A 25,210-nucleotide genomic window follows, 5' to 3' on the forward strand; every position below is an offset into this window, starting at 1 on the left:
CCAAAGCCAGCTGCTGCCGCCCTCCAGTTCACCCCCTTCAAATTTACTGTGTTCCCCAGGGTCCCTGCACTGTTTTTGTCAGAATAGCAACTTAACTATCCCGGCGTACTGCTCCAATCATGCTCCTTGTTTTCATCCCCGCTACCTATTTTCCATGACTCTGTGCTTGTCATTTCATAATAACTGGTCGTGGAGAAAAGGCAGACAGTGGGGATGAGGAAAGGGAGCATGAATAAAGCAGTTAGCTGGGATAGGTGACTTTCTAATCATGACAAATCAGTGCAGGGATCTCAGAGGGCACAAGGCAGGGGGAGACCTGGGGGACCTTGGAGTGCTCAGGGGCCCTGGGGCAATTGCCCCCTTTGCCTCTATGGTAGCGCCGGCCCTGACGAGCAATGCTGTAACACTGTCTTCTATAGTGTCTCATCTCTCCCTTTGCAGCCTTCTGAGGAAACCTGATCCACAGAGGCCCATCCACATGCTTTGGCAAGGTTTGATAGTTGTCCTTTAAGCCCCAGCAGGATGAGCATGGCTACCCTTGCTAGTGTATGTGTCTTAGCAGCCATAGTGGTCAGGCTCCATGCTGTAGCACTCCTGCACCTATGCCAGCACAGCCCTTGTATTTAGGTTTGAGTGGTGCAGTTTGTTACTTCCTGGAGCAAAGAAGATTGATTCTTTAAAAGTGGAACAAGAAATTACCTCAGCACGGTGGCGTAGTGGTTAGTGCTCTCGCCTTGCAGCGCTGGGTTCCCAGTTTGAACCCCAGCCAGGGCACTATCTGCAAAGAGTTTGTATGTTCTCCCTGTGTCTGTGTGGGTTTCCTCCCACATCCCAAAAACATACAGATAAGTTAATTGGATCCCCCCTAAATTGGCCCTTGACTACACTACATGATGCATACATAGACAAATGACAATTATAGGGATTAGATTGTGAACTCCTTTGAGGGACAGTTAGTGACAAGACAAAAAAAAAATATATATATATATATACTGTACAGCACTGCGTATGATGTCAGCGTTATATACATACTAAATAATAATAATTATAATAGCTTGAATTTGAGATTTATGTTGACTGGTGCGGGTAGAGTAAGGGCCGATCCTAAGGAGGGAATCTCGATGTGGTGAGTTGACCCAGTACATTTTAGAAGCTAAGTTCTTCTAATTTTTGCAGCCTAGTTACTTTTATTACTACCAGATTTACAACTTGCTGTAAGAGCATGTGGAGTGAAGAGGATTAACGATTGATTGGTTACAAACAAGGAATGTCTTACTGCTGGCATTAGATATGAGCTTCAAGCGTCCGCATACAATTTTAAAAATGGGACTAAACCGCTTGTTTTCATTTACTTTATTGTCTGTGACAATTTCTCTTCCCGGAACATTACAGAACATACAGTAGTTCATTATGTTACTGTTTTCCTTTTACCAGATAATGGACAATGAGACCAAGAGGAGCCAGACATTTCAGGGAGAACGCATTAAGTGGTTTTCACCCACCACTCTCCAGGAGTTATTGCAACTAAAGGAACAATATCCAAAGGCTCCACTTGTAGTTGGGAACACGGCAGTAGGTAGGTTGGAAATTATGCATAAATTATTGCAAATATTATCCTTATATGAAGAGAGGAGACCTGGAAGCAGCTACTTTACGCACCATGGACTGAGCACTTTCTCCTTTTTAAAAACACACTCCATTGACTTGCACTAAAACCGTGGTAAAACTGCCGCAAACATGATTTTTTGAAAAATTGCGATTGTAGATATTTTTGTGCGATTTTACCCTGATTTCAATGCAAGTCTATGAATCGTGTTTTTAAAAATGGAACGGAAAAAGCGTTCTGCGCTGTGGTTTAGCCCTGTTTTTGGAATAGAGACGCTAATAGCTGTTTTTTACTTCTTAGGCAAAGTAACATACCAGCGTTTAATAATCTAACCTCTCCCCTACCTAGTATTGGCAGAATGTGTTTTATGTCATCTCCCTTTAACACATAAACATTTAAGATACCGAAAAAAGTGATCAAATAAGAACTTGAGTTATGAGATAACATGTTCACTGTGAAAACTGACCTCAGAATGTTAATAAAGTCAAGTTCTTGTTGTAGTCTTATCAATTCTGGCTAAATGTACTTATTAATAGTACAAATCTTAGTGAACAATTATATTTTCGATCAGATTCAGATTGTATTGCCTGAAAACAAAGAAACTGATAGGCCAAATCAATCAGGAAAAAGCTTGGGCCGTAAACAGTGATCAACAGTGATCCACATGCGCATGAATGATAAGACTTGCTTATTCTGACTTGAGCTGTGTTTACTAGTAATGTTCAACCTGCAGATCTGATCATGATAAGAAGTTCTGTATTGTGCCCACGGTACAGGTCCAAAGCACAGGTTAGCCTTAGCTGCAATGAACTTGAAGATAATAGGCATTTTCTATAGGCGGTGCTTGTCCATATCATGTAAAGGAAAATAGAATTGAGTAAAGTACCGACCCCCCCACCCCCCAACTTTCCAGCTAAAATATAGAGTTTGGGATATACTCGCCGTATAAGACTACCCCTCTTCCAACGCACACAAAATAAAAAAAAATCACATACTGGTGCTATGTATGAACAGATACTGGTGCTGTACTGTATGTGGTATTCAGCATATAATAGTATATAGACGATTGACTGGGTGGATTGGTCAGCTCTCCTTGTCTACCTGTTTATCAGAGTGGTAGGGAAGAATAGATTTTGCTGAGCCCATAAAACACGCCTCTTTCTCCCTTCTGGCCCACCCTTGTATCCTATTTACCTCCTTCTTTGCCTCTCAGATCTCGCACATGTGTGCCTGTGCTGCTTCACTACAGTCCTCAGCAGCAAGATCTGAGAGGCGGTAACAGGATAGGGGGTATCGCCCGGCATCAATGACACCCATGTATAAGACGACCCCTGACTTTTCAGAAGATTTTCAAGGGTTAAAAAGTAGTCTTATAAGCCAGAATATACAGTAGTTACATTCACTGATTGGTGCTTTACCTGAATGATCAGGTTTTACATACATGTTCCATTGAACATCTGTAAAGGTGCCCATACATCAGATGATGTATGAGCAGATCGACCAAGAGACAGATCCCTCTCTGATCAAATCAGATTGGAGAGAGATTTGTTGCCTGCCCATACACCGCAGGCCGATTCCAGAATGAAATAGCTCCTGAATCGGCCATGTGACGCCACATCTGCTGCCTCACCTGCCCCAGGACTGTCCCCCTAAAGTAAAATGTGCCCTGTGCAGTATACTTTACCTGTCTGTGCCTGCCATTGGCTCTACACTCTGTACTTCATGCAAATACACACCCTACATGATTGAAGTTGTTACTGTACACATTTTACACGGGGTAGGGGGGGGGGCAGTGGCAGTGGTTCCATTGCGTTCGTCGTTCGTCCAATATCGCACACCATAACTGCCGCACACCTGATCGAGCATGTCAGCCCTACATCTTGCAGTATGTCAGATTGATACATGTGACCAATTTCAGCTCAAAATTGGCCACATCGTTGATCAGGCATGTTCTTGCCAGCACCGATTTTCATCCAATCTAATTATAATAATCAAATCGGATGGTTGATCAGCAGCCAAGTCGCCTAATTTATGGCCACCTTAAATTCTATCCTTCAGAATTAGGACAGGTATAAAGAGAAGGAATCTGAAATGACCTTTCTCAGCTAATAACAGGCCACTGTATTGGCATCTTGCATCTCCCTAAAGCTCAACACACACCATACAATCTTGGTTGTACAGATTTACCAAATCTATGTAGCATAAGGGCCAACAGATTGAAAATACCTTGAATGATTGATCGGATAAACTCATATACTACATGAAAGTGGTAAGATTGTACAACCAAGATTGTATGGTGTGTGTTGAGCTTAACGCTTCTACTGAGCGCGCTCCTAGTGGCTGCAGCTGTTGAGCGTTTTGAGTCCGACAGGAGAAACGGTGGAATAATTATTATTATAAATATAGTTGATGTCTAGATAACGGAGAAGGATCCAATTCAGAGGCCCCATCTTAATTTTCTTTTAAGAAAATACAAGCTTCTTGGCTGTAATGTTAAACTTTTAATTTCAGTCGTTTTTAAGTCACATTTCTGAAACAAGCAAGCATTTAAATCAGAACACCTAATCTGCATACTAATGAGTCACTGGCTCAGAAGCTATTACAAGCAGGGGCTCTTCACTGCAGGCCTATATGCAGTATTTTTTCCAGCCATCATAATGGAAAAACGTAGGAGAGTGGTGTCCCCGTCTTCTTGAGGATACACTAAAGACAAGAACATACGGTCATAAAAGGCACCACCTCCCCCTCGATCCTCAGTTCATTTTGTGTTTTCACTGTGAAACATCAGAGGACGAGGCTCATGTTTTTTCCCTTATTTAAGGGTTTCTGTTACGTTGCGGTCAGGTACTGGTCCATTCTGGACAGGGTATATGATCCTCTGGTCTCCTCTTCCATATAGCTATGCGGCAGGGGAGTGTGCCTCCATCTGCGGGGAATCCAGAGCAGGAGTGAGCTATCTGGGATGGCACATGGTTCCTCCGTTGTCTTCCGGGTGGTAGTTCATAGTTGCGAGTGATGTCGCATGACCACACGATAGTATGGGGGACTGAGGCAGAGATTGCTGGGGAGTTGGATTCTTCTGCCCACATCCCTGGCGTACCTTCTGTATGCACTGTGCAGCCTTGAGTGGTGTGTGCAGCCGTGTTAGTGCACAAGGACCTAAGATGGAGTTTTGGCACTAATGCAACTTTCTCCAGCGATCTTGATCGCATAGCTGTTCTGGATCGCATAGCTGTCAAGCAGATTAGGGAAAGTGCTCTCAGCTGCGCTAGTCTCTCAACGGGGTGTAGAAGCCTGCCTTAAAAGGACCGGAAGTTAGGCTGTAGTCTTCTCTGCTTTGGCTGATACGGAGTCTGCATCCACGTCACTGGCTGCTGGAAGCCAGGTAGAAGGAAAAAATGCTCAGCAGGCCCAGAATACATCTAGAGCAGTGAGAAATGGTTAAGTTTGATGGCTAAGTTATTTATCTTGTGTTTTTACTCCAGGATGTGTTTAGTGTAAGGGGTTTGTTTTGTGATTATATGTTTTGTTTTTTCTCATTTAATTTGGCAGACTAAGACGAAGGGCAAAACAGTGGATAAGCCCTGTTACAAAGTTAGCATTAGAATACCCTCAAATTTTGTGCCAGATATGTAGTGGCGCTTTGATTACAGCAGAATAATCCAATATATTTAATGGTGTAATAGGTTCTGTTAAAATGAGGTGCAGGCTACATTAGACAGTTTTAAGTGATCTTCTATAACTGTCACTCCTTACCTATCCCCCCCCCCCTTCCGGGCCCTTGTGCTTGGCACGCCATTATTTGGGAAAGGTGCAGTTTCTGTGATTTTGGAGGAGGAATAGGAAGGTATTTGGATTATTTCCTTAAAAGAGTGTGAAACAGTTGCTTCTGACGCTGAGTCTGAAAAGGAGGCCCCAGAAAGAGTTTCAACGTTTTTGTTTGGAGCCAAAGAGACGAACAAACTCCTTAATTAGGCCTGGTCCACACTAGGTTCCGCAAACGTATCCGTGGCTCCATTTTTAAAACCTGATCAAAACCGGAGCCACGGATAGCAATGTTAAAAATGGCAGCTGTCTTCACCCAAACAAAAAACGGATCAGTCTGCGTTTGCGGGACCCATTTTTAAAACCTGAACGGAGGGTCCGGATCTGCTGCATTTTCACGCAATGGATCTGGATCTTGATACACGCAGGGGTAGTGGCAGGCAATGGAAAAAAGGATCCCCGTCTACGCAGGCAGATTTGGACACAGAAACGGATCAGTTTCTGTGTCACAGCCTGTGGGGGGAGAGGGGTCTGCGATGCTGGAGGGTGATAGCAGCCAGGACGGGGGTGGCAGCGGTCGGCGGGGATAGGGGACGTCCCACCCCCTCCCTCACCTGGATCCCCTGTCCCAGCTACCCCCTCCAGCTAGTTTGCGCAAAAGTAACAATTTTTGTATGCGGGAAGCGGGGAGCTTACCTTCTCTCTACTTCCACTCGCCGCGTGACTGTCTGCAATGTCACCCTCCGAAGTATAGAGGGCGGCTTTGCAGGCAGTGACATGGCGAGCGGAAGTAGAGAGAAGGTAAGCTCCCTGCTCGCCGCATACCAACATTGTAATTACTTTTGCGCAAACTAGCTAAAGGGGGTAGCGGGGACGGGGGACCCAGGTGAGGTAAGGGGGGACAAAGAGTTTAGAAAAACGGATCCGATCTGCAACTGACCTAGGGTGGACCTAGCCTTAGGCAGTTTATGCAACTGAACAGATTAAATCGGTTTAACACGGGGCGGAGCTAGGCATGGCCGTGTGAGGACGTGAAGAAGTGGAGCTCCCGGCCAGATGTAGCTTTTACTTAGCTTTTACCCTGGATATCTTACTCTCCCTTTACCTGGAATGGTATGGCAAGTCGTTCTCGTGGCAGAGCAACTCGTTCCAAGACCCCAAGGCGCACTAAAGAGACATTAGATAAGTATTTCTCTCCACCTGCTACCCGCAGCAAGACTCCCAAAATGGCCGACACACCGACCTCGGGCACCTCCCCTGCAAGTTCCCCGGGCTCCTCAGGGAAAGCCCGAGCAATGGAAGAACTATGGGCCTACCTTAGAGAAATGCCCACGAAAGCTGATATGCAACAGCAAACCGAACAAAAAGTCAGCTCCACGAAAGAGGAAATTGCTTCTTTGAGGGCAGAAATAACAGCTACGACACAGAGAGTGAGTGGCCTTGAGGCGGATGTGGCAACACTTAAAGCTGAGGTTGCAGCACTCAAAGAGAATAAGGAGAAGTCGGAACTCCGACAAAGCCAGATGCGCTCCCAGATGGAGGACTTGCAAAATAGGAGCCGGAGGAATAATGTACGGGTGCGTGGCCTGCCTGAAGCTACTAGAACTGAAGATCTGCCGGACACCCTAAGAGCCATTTTCAATGGGTTACTCAACAGGCCAGAAGGTACGCTGATCAAAATGGACAGAGCCCATAGAGCGCTGCGAGCGATGCCCAAGGGAGCGGAGCCCCCGCGAGATGTAATTTGTAGAATACATGACTTCCCCCTAAAAGAAGCAATCATGACCGCAGCTAGGACCGTGGGATCCTATGACTTCGATGGGGCCACAATCACTTTCTACCAGGATCTCGCCCCTTCCACCTTGGCACAGCGACGGGCACTGAAACCCATCCTGCTAGCGCTGCACCAGGCCGGAGCTGAATACAAGTGGGGCTTTCCGTTCCAGCTGTTCGTAACTTTGGGCTCCAAGTCAGCCACGCTTAAACATCCGAGGGATCTTGCGGATTTCTTCAACACCATAGGAATCCCCTCGGTTGCCGTACCGGAATGGGACCCGGACTCCTTGGAGTTTGCGCGCCCTCAGCGTGAGCGAAGACCACGAGGCGCTACCGCCAAGGACACATAAGTGAAATATTTTTAATATTCTCTTAGCCTATCTAAGGTACTGTCTTATTACTACAAAGGCGATCCATAGGAATGTCCCCTTTCCCCCATATTGGCCTGTTGCTGATACCCCCCCCCTCCCCGCCCAGTGATCCCGGTGAAACTATGAACACTCTGTGACAACCTTCTTGGAGGGAGGGAAAGCTAACTACTAACTGTCTGATGACCCCCCCCCCTCCCCTGCATAGCATATAACTTAATTGGATGTCTCTCTCTTCTTCATAGTTCTTCATAATGTGACCCCTGAGGTATTGACATTCTGACATTATCTCGGAGCGAAGCAATCTAAAGTGCTCATGGAATATAGACTCTGGCTTTATTGTGATGGGGTCCTTATCCCCACATGGCAATCATATGTTCACCCTGACCTAACTGATATTGCTTGAGGTTTGAAGAAGAGGGAATAATATGCAATGGTATTGCGGAGGTGGAGGACAGAGATTCTCAGGGAGGGGGAGGGTAATCGTGGTGTTTGGGAGGGAAGGGTTCATACTATAGGTTTATTCGCCTTATTATGCTGTTCAATACTGTTTGTACAACTTATATGATAATGCTGTTAAAATGCCGATAGGTGAGGGTATAGAGTAAAACATTTGCTTTGTTTGAAGTGGGTAGAATGAGAGCCGGGAGCTCTCGAAGGTTACGGATACATGCTCTGGTTCTTTTCCCTTTCCCTTGTGGGCCAGTGCGTTTATTATTACCTCCTCTCTTCAAGTTTGAATGAGAGGACTGGCCTAACTGGAGTGGTGAACTCTGAGAGTCTCTTCCCTCGAGAGTTCTACCAATGGAGGTATGTTTTCTACCTTCTGTTTTCCTTCTTAGTACTTTTTCTACTCTTTCTATTCCTTCTCTTTTTCTTCCTTCTTACTACGGGGACCGACGTGGGATCTAGGGCAGAGGGGCTAGGCCTGCCTAGCCACTTACCAACGACATATGGCATCACTTAATGTTAAAACACTCAACATCAGGGGGTTAAATAAGCCTGAGAAGAGGTCATCACTATTAGCTGAACTTAAAAGGTCAAACACACATGTGGTGTTCTTGCAAGAAACACACCTTAGGGGAACAGATCATCCCAGGTTAGATAATAAATACTTCCCTTTAGCTTACTATAGCAATGCTGCAGATTCAAAAACAAAGGGGGTTGCTATCCTGTTTTCCAAGAAGGTGTGCATGACACAAATCCAGCATAGCTCAGATACTGATGGGCGGTTTCTTCTTGTAAAGGGCCTAATTAATAGACAAATGTACACTTTCGGTTCTTACTATGCACCTAATATGGGTCAGCATACCTTCTTGGAAAAATTTCTTAATGAACTCGATACTTTTGCGGAAGGGTCCTTAATCCTTGGTGGGGACCTAAATGTGGCACTAGAACCCCCCCTTGATACTTCCACAGGCAGATCAGCCATACCCCACAGAATCCTCCTAAAATGTAAACTAGCATTGAGATCCAGACAACTTGTTGATATTTGGCGGCTGCGAGACCCGACAGGCAGGGAGTACACTTATTATTCCGCTCTACACGGGACTTACTCCCGCATCGACCATATTCTTGTTTCACACAATCTGATATCACAAACATCAAAGGCTGAGATACTCCCGGGTGTACTATCAGATCATTCGGCAGTCGTTGTATCACTGGAAATATTGGAGGGTAGACGAGGCCCTTTTACATGGCGGTTGAATGATTCCCTTTTAAAGGATAAAGTGGTGGAGGGGAAGGTGAAAAGAGCCCTGGAAAACTATTTTGAAACCAATGAGGTGGAGGGGATGTCTCCAATGTCTGTCTGGGCTGCCCATAAGTGCGTCATCCGAGGGGTTCTAATCAAGGAAGGGAGCAGAATCAAGAGGGAAAGGAATGAAGCCATTGAAAACTCACTCAGGGAAATACACAGACTACAATTATTGCATACAAGTTCACTGTTGGACTCGGACCTTGTTGCTCTTACCACTGAGCGTGAAAAGCTTAAAGCCCTCCTGTTTTTCAAAGCGCGCTACGCAGCATCCAGGTGCCAGCGCCACTACTACGAATTTGGTAATAAATGTGGACGCCTTTTGGCACGAGCACTCCGAATCCAACAGGCGACAAACTATATTCCACACATTAATGATACCAGCTCTAAGAAGCATTACAAAACTCAATCAATAGCGCGTATATTTAAAGGCTTCTATGAAAAACTGTATGATACTCATGATCACTCCAGTAGACGGGTTGATATTTCCTTGCAGCAGCGCATTCAGGAATATATAAAAAAATCGGGGATGCCCTCTATACCTGAATCAGAGCTGGAGGAGCTGGGGGAGCCCATTTCACTGGCAGAATTGCAACTAGCTTTCTCGCAGATCCCCTCTGGCAAGGCCCCCGCACCCGATGGCTTCTCCATTGATTACTACAAGTTACATTTACCGATCCTTCAAGCCCCATTACTTAAAGCATTAAACTCCCTCGCAGACCCAGATGCCCCCACGGCCTTCCCGGGTGACATGTTGACATCCCATATCACAGTAATCCCAAAGCCAGGTAAAGACCCCTCCCTCTGTGCAAATTATAGGCCCATATCACTGCTTAACATTGATCTTAAGGCATATGCAAAAATATTAGCAAATCGCCTATCCCCCTTCATATCTCAATTAATACACTATGATCAAGTGGGATTTATTCCAACAAGAGAGGCTAGGGATAATACCCTCAGAACACTGTCAGCAATCCATTGGGCACGGTCGAGGGCCACACCAATGATGCTACTATCCACTGATGCGGAGAAAGCCTTCGACCGTGTCCGATGGGAATTTATAGAGGGTACTTTGCGCCATGTGGGACTCCCTCAGCGTTTATTGACACACATTTTGGCACTATATAGAACACCATCTGCCAGGATTAAAATTAATGGAGAACTGTCGGAGCCTTTGAACATACACAATGGCACTCGGCAGGGGTGCCCCTTGTCCCCCTTTATTTTCGCCCTTTCGCTAGAGCCACTTTTGTGCACTATTCGGGCCAATCCCGATATCTCAGGTCTCCAACTCCCTACATCACAACATAAGGCTGCAGCTTATGCTGATGACCTGCTCTTCTTTATTACCAATCCTCATATCACAGTCCCTAATCTAATAAAGGAATTCGCAGCATATGGCAAGTTGGCAGGCCTTAAGATTAATTATGACAAATGTGAGGCACTGAATGTGGGCCTGAGTCCCCTCCAACAATCCCAATTAGAAAACAATTTTGCCTTTCGGTGGGCCCCCAAGGCTATTACATATTTAGGCACAAAAATCTCGAGTAATCCTTCGGAACTTTTTTCCCTTAACTATGCACCCTTACTAACTAGAATTAAAACGGATCTCAAGAGATGGGACGTGGCCAAGTTCACATGGTTTGGCAGAGTTAATATTATCAAAATGAATGTGCTCCCCCGGCTCCTCTATGTTTTCCAGACTCTACCTATCCTTACCCCTGTTTCCTTTTTCAAAGAAATTAGATCATGCTTCAGGAGATTCATATGGCGGGGTAAACCGCCCAGACTCAAATACACCTTGATAACACAACCAAAGAGCATGGGAGGCATGGCAGTACCGGATATGGCGTTATACCATGCTGCAGCTGTATTGCTCCGTATAGTGGATTGGCATCGACATGGCCCTTTTAAAAGATGGGTTGAGATGGAGAGAGATTTGGCAGGTTCTCAACTTTTGCATTTACTGTGGGCAGGAAAACTGGCCTCCTCTCTGGGAACTATGCACCCCTTGATAGGGGATACAATAAAGCTTTTCCATAGACTTAATAACTCTCTTCATCTCTCCCCATGGCCTTCGCCACTGATACCACTATTGGACAATCCAGGTTTTCCCTTGGAAGTTCGAAATGAAGCATACAGGTGCTGGAGAGGATCCCCCCTACTGAGGGCTTATCATTTGTTGGATAACGGCGAGTGGAAAGACATCTGAGCACTACGCACCCAATTACAGGCCCCAGCCCTGGACCACTGGTCATATTTGCAATTTAAGCATTATCTTCTTAGCTTAGCACCCGGAAATTCTTTAGCAAGGAACCTCACCCAGTTTGAAAGGCTATGTGATGGGAAGGGTTTTATATCTAAGGAGATCTCACAATTATACGCGCTACTTGTTGTTAACCCTGACCTGTCGGACACCTTGAAGCTCAATTGGGAACATGCATTGCACATAACTTTCTCGACTGACCAGTGGCGTAAGATTATTATTTTAGCACAAAAATCATCTATTTTAGGTAAACTGCAAGAGTCTGGCTATAAATTACTTACGCAGTGGTACTATACGCCCGACAGATTGCAGAAAATGTTCCCATCCTCTAATCCTAATTGCTGGCGCTGCTTGACTCATAGGGGTACTTTAATACACGTCTTCTGGGATTGCCCAGGAGTGATACCCTTCTGGGATAAGGTTAAATCTATAATCACGAAAGTCACGGGGGTGGACTCTACGGATGATCCATCCTATTATCTTCTACATAATACACCTAGGCGTCTTGGTAAATATAAGAAATCTCTCTCAAAGCATTTGATCAATGCAGCGCGACTGACTATAGCCCGTCACTGGAAGTCGGTTCGGACCCCCCCTGTGACTGAATGGATCAGGGAAATTCAACATATTAAATTGATGGAAAACCTGACCCAATCAATGCATAAAAGAGAGGAACAATTTAGCCGTACTTGGGCCCCATGGCATGAATATGAAGAGTCAGATGAGTTTAAGCAGATGATGGCCTAACACCTTAAATATGTGCAATGCAATATTCACTCTCCCCCCCTGATGTGAGTGTAATGAAGGTATAGCATCTTGCACCATGGTGAGGACGTTTGTTCTCTCCATGCATTAAATGCCTCTGTGTTCGGACTCCTAACTGTCGGTACCTACTTTCTTCTTTCTATCTCCTGCTTTTCTACTTACTTTCTTTCTTTTCAATCTGTCTTTCCTTCCTCATCACTCTTATCTCTCCTTACCCTCTTTGGGTAAGATATGGTTATGTGGTATCTGGGGAATTAGTGGATCTCTGTACCCATTTCAGTTTAGTACATATACATTCTCTCCCGGACTGTGATAAAAAAAAAAAAAAAAAGAATCTCGTTGGGGTGGAGCTCGGGGAAATGATCCCACTGGGCCCCGAGATCTCCCTCCTTGTCGTTATTTATTTGACCTACAGTCTGGTATTATAGTAGAAATGATTAGCCCTATTCCTTAAGCTTTAATATTGCTTTTTCTCAATTATAAGTAAACAGAACCTTCCATGACTTCGGTCAGGGGGGTTAGGTTATCACTGGGGTGCTTAGGGATCCACTTTTCTCCCCTAAAATCAATCCTATCTTCCTTTGAAAATACGGACGTTCCTTCACGGCTCTGGTTGGTCGTGTTAATCACACTTCTATTACTCATTTCTCTCCTACTGCACACTGGAATGTCTGTAATGTATATTGCAAGATACTGTGAAAAGCCTTAACTGTTTGCTACTTATAAAAAATTGTTAAAAATAAAAAATCTTTAAAAAAAAGCGGTTTAACACCCAGCATTACAACTTTGCTTTAAAAGATTGCTTACAGCTTAGAAACTATTATGCCAGATTTTTTTTTAAGCAGAAATTCACTGAATGGGTTAAACATGACATTTTAGTGTTGCATTTAAATAGGAATCCGCATCCGTGCTTAGCTTTAGTTACAAATGTATCTTTGTTTGGAATGCAAATAGACCTCTGAAAAGCCTGCCGGAGAAGCCCTCTTTGTTCTCTCAGAGAGGTGTTTGTTTATTACATTGTAAATAGATACATTAGTAACTAAACCTAAGCACGGAGGAGGATTTCTAGCTAAATGCAGCACTAAAATGTCATGTTTAATCCATTCAGTGAATTTCTGCTAAAAAAAAAATCTGCCATAATAGTTTCTAAGCTGTAAGCAATCTTTTAAAGCAAAGTTGAAATGCTGGGTGTTAGACCACTTTATGAAGCCAGTTTTAGAAGCCTCAGCTCAGGATGAACGCAGATTGTTTGTACCTAATTCTGACAGGCGTTTGCATTTGCACAATCCAATTTTGATACATAGGTTGTGTCCAGAATTGGACGACTCTCTTTCAAAGTACTCTAAAGGTTCGGATTTAACCAGATACTGGTTCCTTAAAAGATCTTATGGACAAAAAGGGTGTAGGTTTTATTAAAAAAAGACATGGAAGGCTGCAGCCCTTGGATTTTCACCAGGGGTAGCAGCCACTTATGTTTCCCGCAATCTGAGCATCAGGTTGAACAATCTAGTAGATCATGTGAAAGCGGGTTTGCCTTTACAAACATACTCAGTGGTATTGAGATCAATGGCTTTCTTGGCAGATGCAGCCGCAGAAAAGCACATACTACAGCTTTAATTATTTCAGCTAGGAGAGCCATATGGTTGAAAACCTGGTAAGGGGATCTTACCTCCAAGGCGAGGCTCTTCTCCATCCCATTTGAAGGGAAGATACTGTTTAAAGAGAACCTGAACTGAAAATAAAAAGTCAAAATAACCATTCACAGGTCATACTTGCCTCCTCTGTAGTCTACTTCTCAATCTCTTTTTCCTTTCCTGCATCCCATTTGTCCATTGTGATCAATGGATTTCTCCATCCTCCATTTTAAAAATGGCCATTACCCCCTAACAGCTTCCTGATCAGCACACTGTTAAACTGTAATATCACCCACTTGAGCCATAGGGAAACACGGACATTACCTTGCACATTCAGTTGTAACTGACAGCTGCGGATACATAACTGACAGAAACTGGTATATTTCAGTTCTGACAAAATATTGTCAGAACTGGCAGGGATCACTGTAAGAAGAAAATGGTGAGCTTCTGAGAGGTACTGCCAGTGAGGTTAGTATGTAATATTCATTTGCAGCTATGTCATGTGTTTATTTTAAATATTTTTCCTCACTTCAGGTTCCCTTTAAGTTTGAGCTAGACAGGGCCGGATTTACCATAAGGCACTGTAGGCACGTGCCTACAGGTGCTTGGTGAGGAAAAAGTGGCTTACTCCCCTCCCCTAGTGCCTACCTCCCTCCTTCCCTATGCTGACTCCTGAGCAGAGCGTAAATTATAGGTCACTCACCCAGCTCTCTGCATTCTACTGATGAGATCTTCCTTCAGTCGGGGGCACCACTAGCTACTTAATTCTGAAGGCACCTCTGGCTACTTAATGCTAAAGGACACCTGTAGCTACCTATGACGGGTAAGGGAAGTAAGAGAGAAGTGACAGCTGGGACAGCCAGCACCGTGTGATGAAGAACAGGATTATAGCTGTGACTATGTCATTAATGAATAGGTAATAGTTGTGACCCATGTCCTCCTCTGAAACATCTTATATGGCCTGTTCTGAATAAAATTAGTTGTTTTTTGCATATGTTCTACTAGTCATCATTAAGGTAGGTTGACACCCACATTATATGTATACAGTAATTATATTATCATTGATCATGTGGGCACCTTCTAAACATTTGTGCTGTTATCCCAGGACTGGGGTTCATGTTTTATGATTTCCTCATTAAATCCCTTTGGCGCTGTGACCGGAAAACTAACAAAAGGCAGAGTGGGGAAAGTTGTTTTCCACATGCGCTATTGGTGATTGCTGGATTAGCAACCCAGATTTGTGAGTACAATACTCTTATTTATGAAATTATCATTTCGCATAACATACGACACCATATTGGGCACCCTGTGTACCTGTGTTTCTTTTCCTCTCGTGCATGTCCGGTTTTGCGAGAATGATAGGCATGATAGGCATGTCAGTCCTAATGGAAGATGCTCTGTTCATATCCTCGAAAAGCAAAAGTCTCTCTATGGCTCATCAGTATTTTCAGCATGACTCTGTTACTGTGGGCCCAGTGACTGAAACCTTTCTTCACTATAAGTTAAATATTTCTCACATTTCCTAACAAAGTTAAAATCAAACAAATCAAAACACACTTAACATTGTAGGTATTCTGAGAGCTTTGCATCTTCCATCTGGTTAAATGAAAAAGAATGCTTGTCTCAGTCAAGTGTTCCTGTGTATGTTTTGGAGAGGAAAAAAGGAGGATCTGTGGGGAAAACTGTTGGCTGATCAAGAGCATGAATAAAGATAGTGCTAGGCCGGTGCTGCGTCCAGGCTATGTTTATATGCCATATAGCATGAGACGTACCAATGCTAAAATTTTACATGACATAGGTCTGGATGTTCGTGTGATTGATATATATCACATTAGCGTATTGAGTGTTGCTTAATGAGAAAATATATCAGTTGTTTTTTTTTAGGTTTAGAGATGAAGTTTAAAGGAGTCTTTCATCCAGTCCTTATCTACCCTGCAAGAATTCCTGATCTCCATCTTGTTACTGAAGATGATACAGGTTGAGCAATAAATTTGATTAATGCTTTACGCATTTTACAAGCTTTTTGTTTAGCTAATCTAGCTTTCCTTGTATCAGGAATCACACTGGGAGCAGCCTGTAGTCTAACAGTAGTGCAAGACACACTGGCTGAAGTAGCCTCTCGACTTCCAGAAGAGAAAACCAAACTGTTTAGAGTCCTCTTGAGTCAACTTGCTACTCTTGGGGGTGCCCAGATCAGAAACACAGCTGTAAGTTCATCAGAGCACAAAGTCTTAGATGTGCAGTAAAAGCAATATGTGTTAATAATTTTCTGTCTCACTGTTTCCAGTCTTTAGGAGGACACATCATTAGCCGATCTACAACATCTGATCTGAACCCTGTCCTCGCTGCAGGAGGCTGTGTCCTCTGTTTAGCCTCAGCAGGTAATGACACAAAGCAGATCATTTTCCTCTATTTTAGTATTTCAACATTAGAAATGAATGATGTAAGGAACTACAATGTGATACATTTTGCAGTGGAGATTACTGATTTTATGAATTATTTGATGTTCTCAGTAAGGCACTGGAAAATATGTGAACATATTATTATGTAAATACAGTATATATATATATTTATTTGACTTAGGAGTATTCTCCTTTTGTGGACTAATTTAGTGTTTTGTTGTTTTTATGTTTTTTATTTTAGAGTTTTTACTTCTGCACTACTTGCTGCCATTTCAAGTATGTCCTTGTTGTAACAGTGCAGATAATTGATTTTAATTACTAATTGATTTAATTGATTTTGATATGAAGGTAATGATCATGCATTTTTGACGTACCAATGAAAGTCCCCATATAAACTAAATGGCATATGATTGCCATTTAAAAAAAAATCCAGGATGCATCCATGTTACAATCATGAGATCCTGATGTATTACTCATACTGTGTAAATGATGTGTGAGGCCAAATCAAGAGTATAGGATACAATTTTGAGCAATGCACAATTTTTTTCAATTAGCCTGTTCTTTTAAAACTGGGTTGGGTAAGAGATTATATTACCTATCTATTTTTATTAACATAACTAATGTAACTTAATGACAGTATGTTTGTTTAGGATGAAGTTCCCCTTTAATAAATCCAGCAATGAATTATCTGATGGTCAAACTGTATTGCATTTGTTTATAGAATGTTCTAAGATCATACTCGGCATATTGCATCATATTTGGATTACAAAAGCTGCCTATTATTTTTAGTTTCAAAAAGTTTTATTCCCTGCTTTGCCCCCCACTGGTCTCCTCCACTCTCCTGTTTAAAATTAAATAGCGACAGTGTTGCTTACCATCCTAGCACTTCCAGCAGTGGGTGGTCTCCTATGTCCATGGCTGGTCTCTTCGTCTCCTGGCTGGTCTTTCTCTCATCAGCAAAAGCCTTCACTAGAGGAAGCTGCCTGAAACAGGAGATGTCTGCAGATATCCAGCGCTGGAATCGCCTGCTGAGGTGAGCCGCTCTTTTGTTATTCTATCTTTAGAGGAGTAGCCGGACCGCCACAAGCCGAAATCTACTAACAGCGTCTTGCACTGACAGACGGAGAGCCTTGGGTGATTGCAGGTACCTGCTGGCCGCGGGACGCCGCGGCGGACTGCCTGGAATCAGGTGAAAACAAGGTACCCATTTTGTTGTCCCACAAGGGAAACCTTTGTGTGCTCAGAGAACTGTGGACCATGCTGATGCACTATGAGAGGGAGCACGCCGTCTGAACAGACAAGCTGGGTGGAATGCTTATACCATTACAATATGGACAAGGTGCAGCGACAGTGAGAGGCTATCTTATCCATCTAAGGAGCCCACTGTATTAGCTTCATTGGAAGTGAAGAGTTACGCTGAGACTGTCCTGCTGGTTAATGCAATTCCCAGTTAGGTACACACGCACATGCGACTAGGGTCGGCCGACTCAGATCTGAGTGTGGATGTGTGTTGAAAGGTGGCTTGTGAGTTTGTGTCCAGGAGTACTCCTTGTGTGCTAAACCCACGTCTTGTTTTTAAAGGGTTACCTTTTAAGAGGGATGGTTTTTCACGTGTTCTTCTACTAATAAATATTTTTGCAGACAGTTTTTTGAGTGGCGGTTGTTTAATTAAAGTCTCTACAGTTTGGCCTTCAACCTGCCTTCCCCTCCGGAGGGATTTATCTCTCCAGAGGGTGAACTCTGCACATGAAGGGACCAGTGCACCAGTGTTGTTAATTTGTCTATCTTTAACAGGGAGCGGAGAAGACCAGCCGGGAGCGGAGGAGACCAGCCAGGGACAGAAGAGACCTCGCTATTTCATCTTAAACAGGGAGTGGAAGAGACATAGGGCTTGATTCACAAAGCGGTGCTAACTGTTAGCACGCCTGTGAAAACCCCCTTAGCACGTCTAAACAAGCTTTTCGTGCATAAAACTTTACGCGCGCAAAACTTTATGCGCATAAAACTTTACGCGCGTACTGCACAGAGTGCAGGGCGCTCCGCGCGAAGTGCCCATTAAAGCCTATGGGACTTAGCACTCGTAAAACTTTGCGCGCGTAAAACTTTGCGCGCGCAAAGTTAGCACGCGATCTGATTGAGAAATCCGGTGCTAACCTACTTAGCACCCTGGTTAGCACGTCTAAAGACTTTAGACGTGCTAAGTAGGTTAGCACCGCTTTGTGAATCAAGCCCATAGTGGGACATAGGAGTAGACACAAGGGGACCAGGACGGGACAAAATGGGACCAGGATGGGACACAGGGGGACATTAGGGGGGGAAAAAGGAGGACACAGTGGGACACACGGGACAGAAGGGGACACACAGGTAGAGCATTGGAGGACAGAAGGGGACACAGGAGGACACTGATTGGGGAAGAACAACTACAAGACGCTCCTGGAACATGGACACACCAGGTTTAAATATATATGTGTCTTATATTCTGAAAAACACGGTAATCTTTTTGACATGTTGTCAAATACAGTACTTTAAACCCTTCATGTTAATTAAACACTGCAATCTAGTTAATGTGTAATTAAGACCCGTGGCAGACAGGGAAGCCAACCGTGGCGACCAGATTCTGTGGAAGGTTTTCAGATTATCATTAATTGCTGCACTTATTTTTTTTCTGAAATCATAATAGAAGATATCAGGTTTGTGGCTGCAGTGAAAGGTAGTACGGGGAGAGCCATCTTCTGGCAGTTATGGTTTTCCCAGCCATAGCTATATTTTGGTCTAATTTTTTTTTCTGTTCTGGGGATATTAGTTATATTTTTACCTTGTAGTAGGATTAGTGAGTCTTTAGGAATCTGTGTTCCCAACATTTTATTAATCTCCTTGTTTATAAGGTTCCAGAATCTGTCCATTACAGGGCACAACCACCAGATGTGCAGTAGGTCTCCTCTGCCACCACGTCCCCTTAAAATTCAGAGATTTGAGAATTAATGTAATCTATTCGGTGTTAGATATGTTCTGTGTAGTAACTTGAGAGAGGTTTCCAGTATTGGATAAAAGGTAACACAACATTCATACCAATTTTTTTAATATCTATCGTTATCCCTAGTTCTCTTTCCCAAGCTAGCATGTAACAATGTTTATAGTTATCTTTAACCTTGTTCATCATTGAATATAGTATAGAAATCAATACCCACATAAAAAGACAATGCAGACTTATGCATTCAAAAGGTGACAAGTTATAAGGGTCATACAAGGGTCATAACTCTAGCTTCTGTCCTTGTTTTTTTTATTTTTTTTTATTTCATATGATTGAACTTAGGCATTTCTGTAAGTTATCTAGGTTGCAATTGACTAGTAGCATTGGGAGGGACCTTAAGAGGTATAGGACTATAAGAGTGACATAATTTTTTAACACATTTTTCCTACCTGTCAATAAGATATTCAATGTAGGCCATTTTGAGATATTATTTCATTTTCTTGAACAGGGAAGGGTAATGGTGTTTGTGTAATGAGTTTGTATTATTGGTAATGTGTATACCTAGATATTTAATGCACTGGGGATGAATTTTAAATGTATATAGGTTAGCTCGGGAGCCCATTATTTTTAAATGCAAATTTATACTTTTCTGATAAGCTGCTGATGGCTCATATTTTTACAGATAATTATTGTCTCCTCTTTAACAGATAGTACCAGACGTGTTCCTCTGGACGACTCTTTCTTTTCTGCATCTGGAAACTCTTTTCTTGAAGATGAAGAAATCTTAGTGTCTGTGCTTATACCATATTCCAGGAAAGTAGGTCAAAATTTTTCATTGTCTTAGCATCCTTACAGAAATATTTAATTACAGCCAATCAAAATTGAGTTAACTGCAGTGAAACCAATGAAAGGTGAATTACAGTCGCCTGCTATGAGATACTGGTAGTTACTTTTTTGAAGTATACCTTGGTACCAGTGATATAGTAATAGAGTATTATGTAAGGTTGAAGTCCTAAAGGGAACCTAAAGTGAGAGATGTATGGAGTCTGCCATATTAATTTCCTTTTAAACAGTTACCTGGCTGTCCTGCTCATCATCTTCTTCTAATACATCTAACTATTGCCCTTGAAAATCTTGCTGGTATTGTTTAAAAGGAAATAAATATGGCAGCCTCCATATATCAATCACTTCAGGTTCCCTTTAAGGCCAAAACACTGCTTTAAATAATTTCACGTCTTTTTATGATTCTCTATATTGGAATACATTCCTAACTTGAAGAAAATGTGAATGTGATGACAGAAGTGCATATATCTAATTTTTAGACCAATATAGACCAGTATAAATATTAGGCTGTGAACCTACAGTATTTGCTCTGAAGATCTAGAGGGTCTTTTTGAAGTAGTAATAAACCAAAAATTCTTTGAAAATGTAAACTGACCTAGGAAGCAGGAAGAGAAAGAAATTGACCCAATTCAAACTCAGTGGCTGCTGTTCAATTATCTCATAGCTGGTTAATTGATCTGAATCAGGAGGCTTTGCTTGGCTCAGTTTCATTTACTCTTGCTCTAGTTGCATGTCATACGTGGTCATCACCACTGTTCATTGGTGACCTTTTGTTACAAAGTAGGGATTCCCCAGATGACAGCTATTTTATAACTACTTTGATGACACTTTTCACATAATAAAAGGACCAGATATGAGCAGTGTGGACCATTCCATACACCCTCTTTTACCAAGTAAGGACTGTTAAAGAGCAACTTTAGCGTAAAGGGGAAAAAAGGAAATCCATACATTTCAAAGTGAAAAGTAAAAAAATAAAATGGAGATCAATAAATAGTTGATAATTGTCATGCAATTTGTTCATATTTTTTGATCCACATTCACCCTGCACGTTATCATCTTTACTACTTGCAGACTGAAAAAAACAGACAGCCCCTATTGTCATTATCTATAACCACACCCTCTAACAATTCGATAGACTAAAAGGTTAGGTTGTTTATTTTTTAAGATATGCATATGCACAGAGGGAGATGCTGGTTGTTTGTCAGTTGGAAACAGCTGTTATTTGCCACAATGTAACAAGGCTCCCACAGTGTGATGACAGGAATGACAATATCAGCCACACAGATATGTTTGAGAAAAGGTAAACATTTCTCATGGGAAAGTGGGTATGAGCTACTGATTGGGATGAAGTTTTATACTTGGTTACAGTTTCTCTTTAATAGCAGAAACTCCAATGAGTATTCAAAGGTTAACCGATGAAAGGGGGCCATACACTGGGATGGAAAACAGAATACCCTTGAAATTGTATGGTTACTATAAAATGGTAGGTGGATTACAATTTTGTAGTAGCGAAAGAGAGAATCCCTTTTTGTCTGCATTTTTGGGCTGGATTTCTCAGTCAGAAGGTCACAATTTCTTACATTTTACAATCAAGCCTTCTTTTAATCCTTTTATATACCCTTCATCTGCTGTGAAAAAAACTGTCTCAAATAGATATTACACACAATATATCCATAACTGATGCTAATGAATAAATGCCATAATGTAAAGCTTTCTATACTATACTGATTGGTATTTGTGTTCACAGGGAGATCATTTATCAGCTCTGAGACAAGCCCAACGCAGAGAGAATGCATTGCCCATTGTCACTGCTGGAATGAAAGTTCAGTTTGAAGAAACCTCAAATGTGATCAAAGACATTCATATATTCTATGGAGGAGTCAGTGCTAGCACAGTCTGTGCAAGAGCCACACGTAAAGCATTAATCGGAAAGTAAGTCAACATTTAAAGCAAACATTTAAATATTTCTCATGCTGAGACAATGCACTTTCTACTGTAGAGATGGGTGGGAGTGTCTGAAGACTGAGAGGAGGGCGAGCAATGACACACCGACAGAGTAAGGGAGGAAATTATGTCACGATTGGCTTCACAATAGAGTCAAAATGGAAATTCCTAAGAAGGATTTTCTCTTTCTTACTACTCTTTTTTTTTTTATCTACTTCTGTATATGTGTTTTTTTCTGAGATAGTATGGCTGACAGCTCCTCTTTAACAGACGTTTAAATTCATAACCATTTTGACTGTTACCTATTACATTTTTTAAACAATTGATGCAGTTCACTAAATATTTTTTATCATAATTTTTAGGGACCCCTTATACTTGCACTGACTGGCTGATCTTAAATTCTTTGGTGAAATTATGGACACACATGGAACTCTATTTGCCAGACTAATCTTTAACAGACCACCTTTCAACAGTTAAAAATGTTAGTACTGCCTAGACAAAGTTCCACTGAAAAGGGTGTTCAGAACAGAATATGCATAATAAGTACATAAAGGGATCCATAACCCAGAAGAATTTGCATCAGATTACACTTGTCAGATGAGCAACCGGTATTTTGGTAATTCTACTTGTTCAAATGGTTTTAATGTTCTAATAATGGTAAATTCATAATAACAGGGACAATACTGTTGTTTCTCTTCAGGCACTGGAATGAGGATATGTTGGGTGAGGCCTGCAAGCTGATTTTGGATGATATTTCTCTACCACATTCAGCTCCTGGTGGGATGGTTGAATACAAAAGAACATTGACTATCAGCTTTTTCTTTAAGTTCTACCTTGAAGTGCAGCGGGCACTGAACCAATTGGTAAGATTAAAAATAGTCAACTCAGCTACTTGTGAAACATCTGTTTTTCATAAACCAGATTCTAGCAAGCTATGAAATATATATTTATGTGTTCGGTATGCCTATTTTCATAAGTCTAATTTCCAAAGAAAAGCTGGCCTAACTCTGCTAAGATGCTGACGTATCATATATTATTAAGCTGTTCTCCCTAATAACTTCCATTTTACCATAAGTTTGGGGAGCAGTTTAAATAAAAGGAATTAAATCAGAGACTTTTTTTTCAATCAGAACATATGGGACTAGCAATTTGTACAAGTAGAAAGGTGTCTTAGAGCAAACCTGAACTGAAGATTAAAAGTCAAAATAAACATACACACAACATACTTACTCCCAGTTTACTCATCAACATCTTTCTCCTCTCCCGCGTCCTGTTTGTCCACTGTGATCAATGGATTTCTCTGTCCGCTGTTGGCCCCCTAACAGCTTCTGGGTCAGCACTCCATTAACTTGTAATATTGCCACTTGAGCCATAAGGAAACATGGACATTACTTTTGCTCATCAGTTGTCCTTTAAGTTATAACGAACAGCTACTAATATAGTGGAACAGGGCCCTAAGGCTTTTAGGTTCCAGAAAGACCAGAAAGAGTTGATCTAATCAGAACTTGCAGGAATCGTTGTTAGCAGTAAATGGTTAGCTTCTGAGAGGAAGTGATGGCGAAGTACCGGTAAGTATGTAGTATTCATTTGTAGGTACATCATGTGTTTATTTTAAATCATTTTACTCAGTTTAGGTTCCCTTTAAGCCTAGTACACGCACTAGACTGTTCTTGGCCAAGGAGGCCTGTCAACACCAACAAACAGCTCTGAAAAAGTAACAGTAAGTTTCTCCAAAAAATTAGTAGTTATACTGTACATCTTTCAAAGTAGCTAAGTCCTGTTGGCATTAATTGGTTTATTTGAGACCGGTGTTTACACATTTCTTAAAAATGGCTTTGGGAACAACAAAATGTTTTGTTGTCAATTTAATTTAACCTACATTGTCCTGAGAGAAGACCTATCATGGAACACTCCCACCCACCTCTTAGACCTCACTTCTGGGCCCATATGCAGTTACCTTTTTCATTTCTTAGGAGAGTAATTTCCTCGGAGATAATTTTCATATTTTCTTTTAACTAAATTTTCAGCATTTTACTACTGGAAAAGTACTCAAAAGTTCATGAAAAAGTACCAATACATTTATTTTGAGTATTTTCTTTCTTTGCTGGTGGCTTAAAAGACATTTTATGACAAATTGTGAAAATATAATCTAGAAGAAAACTCAGGAGAAAAAGTGAATTGCATATGGGCCCCGGTTCCTTAACATGATGAGCCTCCTTACTGACCAATAGTAAAGTTTAGAAAGGAGAAGATGACAGCTTTACTCACTGAAGTAAACATTTTAACTTGGGTTAGAGGAGCAGTTAACCAAGTTTAACATCCGGCAGGTTTACTTTAACCACTCTGCGACCGCCTAACGCAGGATGGGTCATCCCTGTTCCTCGATCGTGCATCGGGGCATGATCTTGCAATGCGCAAGATTTGGTGGAAGCTCATGATCACTCTATTGCGAGCGTCCGTAAATAAACACAGCGGAGCTCCGTGATCAGCCTGCTAGCTGCGATCGCGGCTGGCAGGCTGTTAGAAATTTAAAAAAAATGGTATTTTGATTTGTACAGCGCTTCTAGCGCAGTGCTGTACAGAGGACAGCTCTTTCACTGTGCTGTTCCCAGGGGAGGCACACAATCGAGTCCCTCTCATAGGCCTATGCCTATGAGAGGTGTTTGACATGGGGGTTCTAGAGGGAAGGGAAAAAAGAAGGAACATTTGCATATTTTATTTTTAAAAAAAAAACTTTTTTTTTTATTTTATTTTTTAAAAAAAGGTTGCAGCAGCAATCAGATCCTACCAACAGCAAGCTCTGTTGATGGGAAGAAAAGGAAGCAAAATTCATTTGGGTGTTAAGTTGTATGACTGAGCAATACTTTGTTAAAGCTGCGCAGTGTTCAATTGTAAAAAAAATCACCTAGTCACTAGGAGGGTTTAAAGAGAACTCCAGTGAAAATAATGTAGTAAAAAAAAGTGCTTCATTTTTTACCATAATTATGTATAAATGATTTAGTCAGTGTTTGCTCATTGTAAAATATTTCCTCTTCCCGATTTACATTCTGACATTTATTACATGGTGACATTTTTACTGTGGGCAGGTTATGTAGCTGCTTCTAGCTGTTTTGG

The 25,210-nt window shown here is 42.1% G+C and overlaps 1 protein-coding gene across 1 annotated transcript in view; it reads left to right on the forward strand.

The window, feature by feature from the left end:
* Positions 1–25,210, forward strand: part of LOC137524806 (aldehyde oxidase-like) — a 339,511-nt gene that overhangs the window by 220,346 nt on the left and 93,955 nt on the right. The window contains exons 11-17 of the mRNA XM_068245128.1: positions 1,435–1,576; positions 15,821–15,913; positions 15,992–16,143; positions 16,224–16,317; positions 20,017–20,126; positions 21,900–22,084; positions 22,797–22,959. Coding sequence (XP_068101229.1) covers positions 1,435–1,576; positions 15,821–15,913; positions 15,992–16,143; positions 16,224–16,317; positions 20,017–20,126; positions 21,900–22,084; positions 22,797–22,959 — 939 coding nt within the window. The remainder of the gene's footprint in view (positions 1–1,434; positions 1,577–15,820; positions 15,914–15,991; positions 16,144–16,223; positions 16,318–20,016; positions 20,127–21,899; positions 22,085–22,796; positions 22,960–25,210) is intronic.

The sequence above is a fragment of the Hyperolius riggenbachi genome, chromosome 7 (assembly GCF_040937935.1).
Source record: "Hyperolius riggenbachi isolate aHypRig1 chromosome 7, aHypRig1.pri, whole genome shotgun sequence".
In the NCBI taxonomy this organism is placed as follows: domain Eukaryota; kingdom Metazoa; phylum Chordata; class Amphibia; order Anura; family Hyperoliidae; genus Hyperolius; species Hyperolius riggenbachi.